The 14,112-nt window shown below is 43.7% G+C and overlaps 1 protein-coding gene across 4 annotated transcripts in view; it reads left to right on the plus strand.

Annotated features, from left to right (window-relative positions):
- Positions 1-6,014: 6,014 nt before the first annotated feature.
- The window catches only part of LOC111146988 (CD47 molecule), a 45,742-nt gene continuing 37,644 nt past the window's right edge, over positions 6,015-14,112 (plus strand). For all 4 annotated transcript variants that reach the window (XM_022502813.1, XM_022502821.1, XM_022502838.1 and 1 more), the window contains exon 1: positions 6,015-6,264. In XM_022502813.1, coding sequence (XP_022358521.1) covers positions 6,222-6,264 — 43 coding nt within the window. In that variant the 5' untranslated portion in view covers positions 6,015-6,221. The remainder of the gene's footprint in view (positions 6,265-14,112) is intronic.

Below are 14,112 nucleotides of genomic sequence, written 5' to 3' on the forward strand. Positions count from 1 at the left end.
CAAATGTCTTTGGGATTTATAAGGCAAAAGCATTTTTATCAATAGCCTAACTTTCAGAAACCCATAGACTCAATTTCCTGGAGCCCTAACATCACCATCCCCGCCAGAGTGGTGTGGAAAACAGAGACTGAAAGGAAGGTAAATAAAATTAAATTTCTTTATAACCTGCAGCCCATTGACAAATAGTTGAAATAGGCAGAGAATATAATATTCCCCCAGAAGACTTCCAACTGCTTAATGTTAATGCCTTACTAGTGGGGGGTGGGAGGGAACACTTTTGCTCGACAGTAGCCAGGCCTCCAGTATCTCCAGAGTCTTCTTTAGCATATGAAAGTCCTTTTAGACACTTCCTTTTGTCCTTACCTCCCGCCAACTTTCAGGTATGTAATCAGCCACTCCTCACAAGCCACGTGCAGCAGCTGCTTCTGCCCATGGGGCCTGTCCCCACGCTTTAATAAAACCATCCTTTTCCATGCCAAAGATGTCTTAAGAATTTTTTCTTGGCCGTCAGCTCTGGACCCCAACAACACTCCATAACCACATCACCAGGATCCACCAAAACCTAGAAAGAGGCAAGGAAGGATTCTTAGCTAGGCCTTCAGAGGAAACATGGCTCTGTTGACACCTTATTTTCAGACTTCTAGCCTCCAGAACTATGAGAGAATAAATTTCCCTTGTTTTAAGTCCCCACGTTGTGTTTGTAGCCCGAGGATACTAGTACACTGGGCAAAGTAAGTGACATCCTCATACCCAACTGCAAGGGGATGGGGAGGGACAGTGCAGCAATGCTGGGTCCTCTCCCTCAGATCAGTTCTGCTCTGCTCTGCACCTGGAAAGCTAAACTTTGAGAACCATACAAATGGCCTCCTTTCCCTCTGGCTTCTGTTGAACTCCAGCAGGAGCTCAGAGGGTGGGAGGAGAGTAAAGTTGGAGCACTTACTTTGTCCCCATTCCTCTCCGCAAGGCTGGTGGTAACTATGTTCCTCCACCAGGGGTGTCCTGCCAGGCAGCCCTCCTCCAAGTTCTCCTTCCTCTCAGGTAACCATTTCTTCCCCTTGCACCTCCAGACCAGGCACCTTGGGGGGCAGGGTACAGCTGTTGTTAGCTAGTGGCATTTGGCCATTCCTTGAGCCCTGCCCACACTCATATATTAATCTACTCTAAATCACTGTATTTGAGGATGCCATCAGTTTTCTTGGAGACCCAGTGACTACATGTCTCATGTACCTGGGAGGAGAGCTGGAAATCTGGTGGACACCTTGGTGACACCGTAACTAGGCTGAGAAGCAGCACTCAATAGGGGGGAGTGCAGGGACAGCGACAGATCACACACCTGCTTTGCTCCCTATACTCCCTCACTCCAGAGGAAGGAGCGTGAGCTCCGAAGAAAGATTCAAACCCCAGTCCACCATTTTTGCCTGTGATATCAATCTCTCCAAACTTCAGATTCTTCAAGTACACAGTGGGTATGAACAATGCTTCTCTTACCGGGCTGTTATGAAGATTTGGGGAATAAATAGGAAAAGAACCTAACTGCGGTACAGAGCAATGCTTCCCAAAGGTTGCCAAGCCCTAATTCCCGCGACTCTGTGAATATGTTGCTTTACATGGCACAAGAGAGTTTGTGGATGTGATTAAGGTTACAGGCCTTAAAATAGGGAGATTATCCTGGATTACCCCTGAAGGCCCAATCTAATCACTCGAACACTTAAAAGTAGAAGAGGAAGGGAGAAGAGTCAGTTATAGAAATGTGGCACAAGAAGGGGAGGCAGAAGAGACATGACAGCATAAGAAGGATTTAACATACCGCTGCTTGCTCTGACCTGTTCAGAGACCACATGCGACTACACACAATGGCCCAAAAGTGGCCTCTAGATGCTAAGCAGCACCCCCAACCCCCAGACAGCAGCCAGCAAGAAAATGGGGACTGCACTGAATTCTGCCAACCGCCTGAATGAACCTGGAAGTGGATTCTCCCCTAGAGCCTCCAGAAGGGAAAGCAGCCCAGGCCACGCCTTGATTTTAGCCTTGTGAGACAAGAAGCAAAGAAACCCGCTGAGTCCGGTGGACTTCCGACCTACGGAACTGTAAGATAATAAATGGGTGTTGTTTTAAGCCCCTAAATTTGTGGTAATTTGCTCTGGTAGCAATAGAAAATAAATTCACTAGTACAGTGAGGTCTTGCTGCATAGTATGTGCCCACTATATGTATGTTATCTGCCCTCAAAGAGGAGAATTAGGCAAGATATGGAGGGGCCTTCCCAGGACCCCAAACATTACGTGCTCTCAAAGAAATAAGCCTGCCGTGATTTTACAACCTAACCTAGAAGCTGGCTTTCTCTAGTGCTTTCCAGCTGTCATGAGTGTGGGCCCCCTACATGAGTAGCCTCCAGCAGCAACAGCAGGAGAAGGAGTAGGAGCAGGAAATGCTGTGTTTCCCCTGACTTAGGCAAAACAAGCCTGTGCACATCTGACATCCAGAAGGAAATTTACACTAGAGCCGACTGTCATCTCTCCGGTAGGATATTTCTTACCTAGAACCCTCAGTCCTGACACCCTCCTACCTGGAAGCAGTTTCTATTTCTAATATTTGCTTCTAATTGAAGCACAGACTAGGAAGAAGATCATTTCCTGCTGCTAAAGCCTTGCTTCTGTTTCTCTAAGCCAAATCCATCTCTCCAGCCACATGTCAGTATCTTCCAGTTGCCTAACCATCCAAACCTAGTCCTTAACCAGAGAGCACGGACCCTCCTTGTTACACTACTTTATTGATGACTGGAGCTCCTATGCTTTAATAACTAGGTCAAGTTGAAATAACACCCTAGGACACTGGGCCCGGAGCCAGGTGTCAGAGATGTGGGCCACTCAGCATTCAGTCACTAACAAAGTGTGCAGAAAAGCAAGAGGATTAAGGGCTACCCACTGGGCACAGACATGTGCCTCTAGCTTGAATCAAACTGTAGACACTTCGCCAAGTCCCAGTACTTCTTTAAGGCTCCAGACCAGCAACTGGTGATCCTTTTGACAATAATCTTCATTGCCGTTTCAGGAGAACCACCTCACTATAAAGAGATTGTAATAATAAGAGCTAATATTGTGCTCACTGTAGAGCAGACACTGCTCCATGTAACTGTAAAAGTGTTCACTTATACTCTCCAGGCAATTCAGAGTTAATTTCTATCATTTTTATCAGCTAGCTTTACAAAAGAGGGAACTAGGGCTTAGAAAGGTTAAACAACTTGTACAAGGTCACCTGGTAGTACATGGCTAGGGCTGTAATTCAAACTTAGGCTAAAATTTTTTATATGCTACATACCACACTGATTTCTCTTGATTGAGCCAACGTACACAGAGCCTTTAGGTCTCAACCAGGAACTGTACTAGACCCTTGGAGATGCAAATACACCTAGGAAAAAATTCATTTTCTCCAAGCTGACATGATAGAAGAGGAGACAGTTTTGTAGAAAGAAATAAGTATTGACACATTTTATTAGCAGCATGAACACAGTTTAATGGAAGAAGTAATTGGACCCTCTAAGTGGTGGAGAATTATAGGAAACAGGAAAAGTAAGATTGAGAAAGGCTTCTTGGAGGATGTAAAAAAGAGGACAAGGAAGATAGATGTAAGTGAAAGTCGGAGAAGTATCACATATAAGTGTGGGCAAAAAGCTCATTAACCCTTTTTCCCTTTGTTTCCTCATTGCTAAAATGGAGATCATAATACCCATTCCAAGGCTGTTACAAAGATTTACTTAGGTGATAAATCCAATGTGTATCACCTCTGTTCAAAACATTCTAATATATATTACTCTCTTGCCTTCTACCCTCCCTTACCCCACCAAAAAATAAAAAACAAAAAAACCCTTACATAAAGATCAGATGAACTCAAAATCCAAATTAAAATGCTCGGGAGCATTAAAGGGGAAACATAAATGTAAGGTGGTTATTAGATACTGGAGATAGGAGCCCAAGGTTGTCTAAGACAGATCTGGATTCTCTCTCCTGGAATAGGCCTCCTCTTGCTCCACCATCAAAACACATTCCCAAGAGTAGAGATGTTCACCCAGGTGGCCTCTCATTCACCTGACTTAAGCCTACTGCATTTTCTGCACAGAGCTACATTAAGCACACAGCCTCAGCGGCTCCCAGTATGAAACAGAGCATCCCTCCGTCTCTACCTCTGAAGACTGGGGACAGTCCTTCCCAGTCACTCTTCAGCTTTAGGGGGGTCGGTTGGTCCCAGGGACAGCTGACAGCCTTATTTAGGCAACCAGCTGCTCTGTGATACACAATGTCCTGAATGCTCAACGTCTGGTGGATGATTCTTTTGTATCCATATAAGCAGCAGTTGGAGGAGAATCCATCAGTCCCTTTGGTAGCCTCAGGGTGTCAAGGCTGCCATTCAAATGATTACCACCATAATTATTAACCATTGTTTTAGTGAGATATCTGCTAGGCGATTGTTTTTCTTTCTTTTTCTAATCATTAAAAAACAATCAAATTTTACTGGAACAACGGTTGCCTCAAGTCACATCCACACATTTATTAAACCCCTTCTGTTTTCACAGCTCAACAGGAAGTCTTAGAGGAGGGAATACTTAAAATGTTCTCTGATTTGAAAGAATTGAGGTTTACACAACAAAATAATTATAGGGAAAAGTCACACAAGTATACAACATACCAATACAGTGTCAGAGGGGGCATTTTATTTCCTGGATTTTATTACATGGGGATGGGGTGCAATGGAGCAGTCACCACGGGTAGAGGATTTGGAGACGTGGGATATTGTGTTGGGACACTGCTTTCTTTTCCACCACGTAAGAGAAAAACAACCAAGGGAGCAGACAGATACGCACTCCATTAGAGTAGCCGCCGGAGCCTGACTTTTTGACAAGAGAGTTCATCATTTAGGGTAAGTGTTAAAGGTAGAGCTTTTGCTTCAGGAAGAATGATGTGTCCTGTGTGATTCAGGGAGACAAAGTCCCTGTCCACATTTCGAACCCATTTTTTCAAGCGTGCTAACCCCACACTGTAGAGGACTGTGCGAGCTGCTGTCACTCACTAGGCTCCAAGAGGGTCCTGGAAGGGATGTCCTGAGTGTGTCCGTGTGTCGGCCAAGGTGTACAATCATGCCTGATGGCCCCCGGGGGCTCGGGAGCTCGGGGTTAACCACACCCAAAAATGTTTACCTCCACGGCCGAGCTGTTTGAGGAACCCGGTTCAAAGGAAGAAACTACTAACGGACAAGGCGAGAAAGAGCGCCGGGAGCCCACTACCGCTGCGGAAACAACATCCCAGGGGGCGGCAGAAGCTTGCTGAACCGCGGACGGCAGGGCTCCCTCCCCCCACCCCACCCCGAGGCCGAGCGGGAGCTCGCTGCAGACAGGCCCCGCCGCCGCCCGGCCCTCAGCGAAGCCCCCGGGGCTCCCCGACCGCTGGGAGGCGTAGCGACACCCCACGCGACACGCGCCCGGGGTCAAGAGACCGTGTTTAGGGGGCGCGGCCAGAGGTGGGGGCTCGTGCGCCACAGGGTTGACGCGCGGGCGGACGTCGGACCCGGGAGGGGAGAGAGCGCCGGGGCTCGCGCAGGCCGAGGCGCCCAGGTCGAAGGGATAAGCACCGGGTGGCGCTCCTGAAGCGTGAGGGTGGGAGTGAAAGCGGGAGAGGACCGGCGCACGGAGAATAAGGGGCCCGGGACCGTGTGAGGGGCGGGAGGGATCCGCGGACAGGGCGGATGCAAGGAAATCCCTGGTGAGCGTTCGCACACACGCTCAGCCCTCAGCCTCCAGTGGCGGGCTGGCACACAGAGCGCAGGGCTGGGGGCTTGGGGGGGATGACGGGACGCGACCGGCGAGTCCGGCGCGTGCCACTGGGTGGGACTGGGATCCAGGCCTCGTCGGAGCGGACTGGAGCGGAGACTGGAGCCCGCAAGGCAGGAGGGCGTCGCGTCAACAGTCCCGGCGGCGGGGCGGGGGCGCGTGCGCGTGCGCGTGCGCGTGCGCGGCTCGCGCGGCGGGAGAAGCGGGGGGAGCGGGCGTGGGGTGGCAGGAGCGCGCGTGCGCGCGGCCAGACAGCCTGGGCGGCGGGTCCTTCTTGTGACGGACGGCGGCGTCCGGTCCTGCCTGTGACGGCGGTGGCGGCCAATCCTGCCTGTAACAGCTGCGGCGGCTGCTCGAGACACCTGCGGCGGCGCCGGCGGCGACCCCGCGGCGGCCGCTGAGATGTTGCCCCTGGTGGTGCTGCTGCTGGGCTCGGCGAGCTGCGGTGAGTGGCCCCTCTCTCCTAGCTTGGAGGCTCGTGTTTCGCCGCCCCCGAGGCGCCCCCGCGGGTGTGTGGGCTGCGCCCCCGCTGGCCCGGCTGCGCTCTGGAGAGGGTCGTCAGAGCGCGGGACGCGCGGGCCCTGCTTGCTCCGGGTGCGAACGTAGGAGGGCCCGAGGGTAATCCTGCGCCCCCTTCCTTCCTTTCCCTCCTCTTCCTCTTCCCCCAGGGTGCGAGCGGGGTTTATCTCCTTCCCCCGTACTCCACCTCCAGATGCACACCGAGGACGATTCTGAGCCGTGCATCTCACGCAGAAATTAACTGTAGAGAGAAAGGGCGCGATCAGAGGCGAGGGTTGGCAACTGTTAGGGGCCCCCCTCTTTTGCACCCCACTTCCTCCTCGGTGCTCAAACGCATTTGGGGATGAAGGAGGGAGAGTGGGAGGGCCCGGGCCTCTTGCGATAGAAGTGCGCATTTTGGAGAAGTCTGCAAGACGGGATTTCTCCTGTTTGCCCTCTTACATGAATATAGAGTTAAAGAAACGTAAAGGAGCAATTAAGTTGCAATTCCAACCAAGCATTTAATCAGAAGAATCTTCTGGCCGCTTTTTTTTTTTAAACCCTAGAAATAAGCTACCTGGAAACTCAACTACCCCCACGCCCTATCAACCACTTTAATATAGTCCAAATTGTACGTTCAAATTTTTCCACTTTATTTGGGTGAACCGTTTTAATAGTAATCCAGATTTCGCTTGAAATATGAAGACTATAACCTCCAGTCAAAACGTATTTGCAACAGAGTGGGATTTGGTGTCTTTTCAATACCAAAGGCGGTTGCCCCCCCCCCATTTGGAATCCATTATGCTTCCCCCCCACCAACGTGTGCTTCGTCTGTAAAAAGTAAGGAATAGGAATTTTCGTGGTTCTACAGTGCTTGTCATGCTTTACATCTATACAGTCTTATGTGAACTTTTTGTAAGATTCAGTATTGAATTTGAGTAGCAGACGCAGTTGTTACATTTAATTCTAGAATGCTTAATTAATTAGATTTTAAACTGATTATTAGCCTCACTTTGCCATTTATAAACGCTTGTGATTTCAAGCCATTTCCATTATGCCCTTAAATCTTTGCTTACCACTTTCTCCAATCTCTGAAACATCCTGGGTTGTTGGAGTTGTTGATGATATCTTTATTATAAAGAGCTGATCATTAGATAAGGTACTATTTCTTGTCATCATCATTAATGGCTTGTTGACGTTGCTATTAATATAGCGAAAATACTGCTTTCAGAAACCTGTTGTATGATCAGAAAGTCTATGTATTGGACCAAATTACAAATTTGTAATAAAATATCATGAATTCAGACTGTTGGCATCAAAGCTAGTCTGAAGAATAAAAAATGTAAATCATATATTAAAAAACAGTGGTCCTGTTTTCAAGCAGATGGGAAAGAACTGCTATAATGGTACTTTTGGGGCTAGGCCTTATTTAATAATAGTTAAGTCACATATAATTGGCACTCATTTACATGCAGTATTAATGTGCTCAATTCCCTACATAGTCACAGAATTCACAATTTATAGTATTTCATTGTACTTAATAATAACCTGAAAAAAGCAAAATAGAAGCATTATACATTTGAGTTCTGTGAAGTGTTGACTATAAAACAGAAAGTGATTGCATTTGTTATAAGATACAGTGGATTTTGTGTGTTTAATATGTAGTTTTTAAAAAGGCAGGTATGAAAATACCATAACCGTCTCAGAACACAAGTCATTATCAACCAGGGTATTTGAGAGACTGAATTTAGAATTCAAAATGAGTAAAACAGTCACAGATGTTGTGTTTGTCCTGAAGTTTGATTTTGCTTTCAGTTTCATTTATAGATGATTGGTAATCAAAGGCATTTTTTGGAAGCCACTCAGTTTCAGTTGACCTTTGTGGCAAAAGAAGTTACCTGAAATGCTCCTTCCGTCTACTTACAGGCAAACTGCAACCCCCCCTATTGGTTTATAAGCTGCAGAATGAATTACTACGTTCCTTTCCTCTCCCATCCCCTATAAGTCCAATTATACTTTGTTTAAAAGCACATTGGTAGTTTCAGTAGTTTTTAGTAACTGGCAAATAAAACTGGACTTAAATAATGATGGTGACATGGACTGTTTTTTCACTGGTTGAATAATTTTTCTTTGTTGGAAGTGAGTTTTTAAAATCAAGAGTACACATAATTAGAAAATAGTTTTATTATATAAGCCCGGCAGTTATTTGTCTTGCTTAAACGAAAATGTTTTCTTTCCTCTTAAGGAATATATTACTCTTAAACACAAGTTCCCATTTTAAGGAAGTGAATGCCTATTTAAAAGTATTTATTTATGGGGCCACCCCAGCAGTCTAGAGGCAGTGTGTTAAAGCATTACACTAAATGCCTACCATTAGGACACTTGCTCATGCTGTCATCTGTATTTTGGCAGATGTTTTATCTTTGCCACTGAGTTGTTAATGGAGATTTGAAAGGCCAGGTTCTAAAGAAGAAAAATAGGTGTTTTTCCTAAGTTTGATAAATATTCAAGTCCACAGTAATCACTCTTATTATTAAACCAGTTTGCATTTCCTATAGCCAAATAAGCATTGCTTTTAATACTCTAATGTTCTTTTTGTGATACAGTTTTCATATAATCATTTTAGCCATCTTTAAGGTTTTTGCTGTTAGCCTTTGTATAAAAAAGATATAAATTTTATATAAAAAAATAAAAATCTCCATATTTTGACACCTTGTGTCTCAGCCTAATATAATGTACTCTTTCTTGCGTAGTCATAAAGTAACTTTTACATTGTGTCCTAGTGCAGGTAGTTCTTCCATGATAAAAGAACAAGAATAATAATGTAGAATCAATTTTGTTAAACTTATTGTAGTACTAACGTAAAAAAATATGGAGCACTCAAGAAATTTGATCTTGATATTCCTAGACTGAGGCAAGAGAACCTGGATTTTTCTCCTTCGTAGTTACATAGAGTTGAAACAGAAATTATTGTTATACCTTCCTCTGAATATTGCATTTGTTATCTATGGGACAGTTAGGTAAGACTCAGAATCTGATTAGCCCCAGGTTTTGAGATACAAATTAAGAGAATAAATGTGCATATTTGAATACATGTCACTCTTACGGGTTAAAGGTAAGGCAAGGCATTTGGCAAGTGCAGGGTCTGTCGAAACTGCTTTTTCCGTTGCAAACTAGTATGAGCCCATGCTATGTTCTAAGCAGCGTGCAAGGCCCTCCTGGGCGTAACAGATAAATTTCAGATCATATACCTCTCAGTAACTTAAAATGTAGTTTACAAAGAGTAAGGATTTTTGTTTGTATGTTTTTATCTCTTGGACATCTAGTATATTTTAAATGCATGGTAAGCCCATAATTCTGGATGTTACTGACTTGAAACTGCTGTCTCCCCTGTAATTCTAGGTTTATCACTTCTGTTCTTACAAGGCCACTTTAAATCTAGTAGGGAATTTGAGTCAGAACTAAACACCTTGTGGACATGCCTGTTTTACCCTAGACCTTATTTGGTCTCTATTGAGGAGAGAGCTGTCTGAATCTCCCTTTTTGACCCTCATTGTAACCCGATTCAGTTTAAGACTCTAGTTCTTCATAACAGGGGCTTAATCTGATGGCAAAAAGTGGTAGGATTCTCTTTCAGCAGGTATCTTTGTTCATGAGCTTTGCTTCATTTACCTCTGTTGGGCTTCTTCCCCATTCCTGAACATCCATTTCAAGCAGCTAATTAACTTCCTACTCTACTGCAAAAAATAGTGATGTGTGGTGTGGACTCTCTCAGCTTCCCTCCCACCATTACTAAACTTATCTACAATTTCTTAAGCAACCTTCTCATTCTCTTTCCTCCCTCAGTTTCAGAAGTGTACCTATTCACCTTTCCAACAAAAGGTTCACCTGTCTACAGCTCTTTCACTTTCACCATTTTGGAGACATGCCCAACTCAGCTTAATTCTTCATTCTTTCATCTTAGATCTTTCCCTCTCCATGGGCTCCTTTACTTTAGCTTGCATGCAGCTCAAGTTTTACCCCATATTACAAAACAAACTAGAAGAACTGAAAAACCTTGCCCTGGTGCCTATACTTTTGCTGCTGCCTTCTCTGCTTTCTTACACTGCAAAATTAATTGAAAGAGAATGCCTCTTCATTCTTCCCTCCTATTCACTTCCCAAATGCAATCTGACTTTTGATCCCACCAGTCTATTGACATTGTTATAGGTAAAAAAAGATAATGATGTAGTTTTCAATCTAGAGGCTCTTTTTACTCATACTATTTAACATCTGTTTTGTCCACATGAAGACCCTTCTTTGATGTCCACAGTGGTATTTTTTGCGGCTCTCACTTCTTTTTCTCATTTCCGTGGTTTATTCCTCTTTAACTGTTTTCCCATAAATATTGGTGCTTCTCAACATTTTATCTCTGGTTCCTGCTGTGTTTGCTTTGTAGGGACTCTCTGGGCAATCTTGTTTATGCTCACAGTTTCACCTGCCAGCTGTGATCTTGGTGATGCCCAAGTCTTCTTAGCTCTGACCTTTCTTCTTAAATTCAGATCCATATGTCCTGGGGTCTACTGGACATCCTTATTTCATCTTACCACAGGTAGTTTAATACTCAGCCTATTAAATATTGAAAGATTATTCCCCTGTAGATCTCCAAAAATCTCTTTTCTCTATAAAATCCACAATCTAACCAGTTACTCATACTTTAATAAACAACTTTAATTCTTTCCTCCTCTTCTCCCTTACTTCCCACATCCAACTTATGTTGATGTTCTTTGTTTTTTACTGTAATATTTTGGCCTTCTCTCCAGGTGTCAATTACCTGGACTATTACAGTGATCTCTTGATGGGTCTCCCTTTCCCATCTCCCTTTGTGCCCTTAGTTCACCCTTCATGCTGCTGTTTGTTTTTTTTTTTTTTTTTGTTTGTTTTTCTTAAATGCAAGTAAATCCACATATTTTGCTCTTGCTTATATTATCAAGTCCCAGTTCTTCCGAATGGCATTCAGGGAAGCCTTTACACTATTTCTTAACCATCCCTTTTTCCTAAAGTTCACTTGAAGAATCTTCTGCCTCCAGTTACTCACTTTTTCTCATTCCTCTGCACATGTTATATACTCTGCCTAGAAAGCCTTTCCTTTCCTATATAATTCCTACTCATCCTTCAAGACCTAGTTTAAACATCATTCTCTAGGAAGATCATTCTTAAACACATTCATGTAATTTTTAAGAAACTCTTCCATGCAATCTGCAACTGATGTGATCGAGATTTTCTATTAAAATATGTAGCTTCTCCATTCTATAATCAGGTCTATTGAAGTGAGAAGTAGTGGAGGATTTTCTTGGCATGTGGAAGAAGAGTGAATCCTCTCTGATACAATTTTCCTTTCTTGGGATTCATACTTTAAATGTTTTACATTTATAAGGAATGTACTGGTTTGTGCTTGCTAGACCCTGGATCCATAGGATACTAAATGAGGACATTATCCTTGTTTCTTTACCTTTTGAGCCTAATGGTGAGATCAGTTAAGTAAAACAGTAATTTCAAGATTCAGTAGTAGGTGCAGTGACAACACTTGAAAAGGGGACAATAGGAGCAATAAGGAGGGAATGAATATAATTGAGCAGTGGTAGGGGAAGAGGAATAGGATTGAACATCTCCCTTGCGTTCTAGCAGGAAGAACCAAAGTTAGTAAACTGTAGCTGCCATTTATTGAACATTTCCTATGTATGTGAAAATACTGCAATAAGAAGTTAATATTTATTATCTCATTAAGTCTTCAAAGAGTCTCTATGAGGTATACACTACTTCAGTTCACACTTTGTGGATGAGGAAACTGAGCTACAGAGGATAAATAACTTGTCAGTGGTTATACAAGGAGAAAGTGCAAGTCTTGAGCCAGGTCTGATTCCACAGTGTGTGCTCTTACCTGGACACTGCATGAACAAGTGTTTGCCAGCATGTCCAAAGGCATGGATGGAGATGAAGGGCATTTGCATATTCATAGAATTGCAGGAAGTCATTATAATGGAAGCTTAGTTTGGAAAAGAAGGAGTACAGGAGGTGGGGCTGGACAGGATCTTGAAGGACCTAGTTTGTATTCCATGCTAATGCACTTAGAATTTAGCTTGAAACAGGGAGAGGGGTGTTGTTAAAAGTATATTAGGCAGAAGAGTTCACATTTGCATTTAGAACAGTTATTTTGAGAACTGTGGAAAATACATTGGGGCTGAGATGGGAAAACATTGAGGCTGGAGGTAGGGAGCTAGTTAAGAGGTTATGGCAATATCTCAAAAGAGAGATGATAAATGTCTAATACATACAGCAGACATTGGATTGAGGAATCATTAAATAGGTTGGGCCTACTACAAATTCTTTATAACTAAGGAGAGGGAGGAATCTAGCATGATTCTTATTAGGTCCAGGTCTGGTTGACTGATAGATAATAGAAAATATTTTGGATGGTGAGGTTTGGGGAGGAGGCTAGGAAGAGGGTAAATAGGTTTTTGGACATGTTGACTTTGAATTAACTGTAGTACATCCAAGTGGAAGTACACAGCAGACAGTTGACTTTCCAGGTCTGCAGTTAAGGAGAAAGTGGGGCCTGGTTAAACAAAAAGTGTGTAGGTAGTTTAACTGTGGAGTAAGAGAGAATGCTGGGCACCAGGGGTTGGGAAGAGGGCACTGCTGTATATGGAGTTTTGAGGAACACTAATATTTATTGTGAGTCAAGGACTAGATTTCAATGAAGAAGGAAAGCTGTTATGGGGTGGACAAAGCAGTAAGAGGAAATTCAGAATCAAGAGCTATTAGAGGCCAAGAGATAAGAGCAAGAAAGGAGCTGCCTATTGGCCCAGGAGCTATAGAATATTTGAGATAGAGAGTAAACCGTGCACATTCAGTTTCTCACAAGGGATTATTGGCAGCTTTGGAAGGAACTGTTACAGGGAGGAAGAGGTAAAGGCCAGGTGGCAGAGACTTAAGAAGTGAATAGGAGGTGAAGAAATGCATTTAGATTATTGTTTTAGGATGCTCGGGAAGAGAGAGACAAGTACAAGTAATTTTTTAAAAGTTGACTAATATTTAAGCATTTTTTATATGTTAAAAAATAACCTGTGAATGGCATGGGGGATGTTAAGAAGCTAATAATCAACTAGGGAAAGTCCTTGGGGTGACTAGTGGGTGTGGAGGCAGAAATGTAAACTAATGGATGAAGGAATACAATTGTGACGAGGAGGAAGGTGAAGAGGGTGTGGATAGTTGGGGTTGCAGGTAAATATATAGGTAGGAAGTATTGGAAGCTTCTGGCTTCTCATTTACAGGGCTCAAGAAATATGGCTTCTTTGGAGAGTATAGGATAAGCTTTTGCAAAAGGGGAATGATTTAAGGGTTACAAAGGAGAGAGAGAGGTTTTGCATGGAACATATACAAAGATAAATGATTGAAGGCCCAGATGGGTGGGAGCTGTGACAGTCTTCTGTTGTTCCCCTAGTAGCAATGCAAATTTCCTTAGAATTCTGTAAGACTGATTACTCTCCTGCCCATCTATAGCACTTTGTTCATACGGAAGGATAGCACTTAGGACTTCCTGTTACAAAAAGTATGTATCATAGTTCCAAATGAGAATTGAAAGCTTCCAAAAGATAATTGCCGCTTTTTTCCGTCATTGTGTCCCCTCATCCTATCACAATGTTTCAGATCAGGTAATTCTCAATAAATCTTTTTTGCATTTGTGCATTTCAGAGCTAGGCTTGTGTGCTGTGACTACAATGTATTGAGCCTTCTCTGCAACATATAATAGCTG

This window comes from Enhydra lutris, unplaced genomic scaffold, assembly GCF_002288905.1.
Source record: "Enhydra lutris kenyoni isolate GAN:26980312 unplaced genomic scaffold, ASM228890v2 scaffoldscaffold2, whole genome shotgun sequence".
In the NCBI taxonomy this organism is placed as follows: Eukaryota; Metazoa; Chordata; class Mammalia; order Carnivora; family Mustelidae; genus Enhydra; species Enhydra lutris.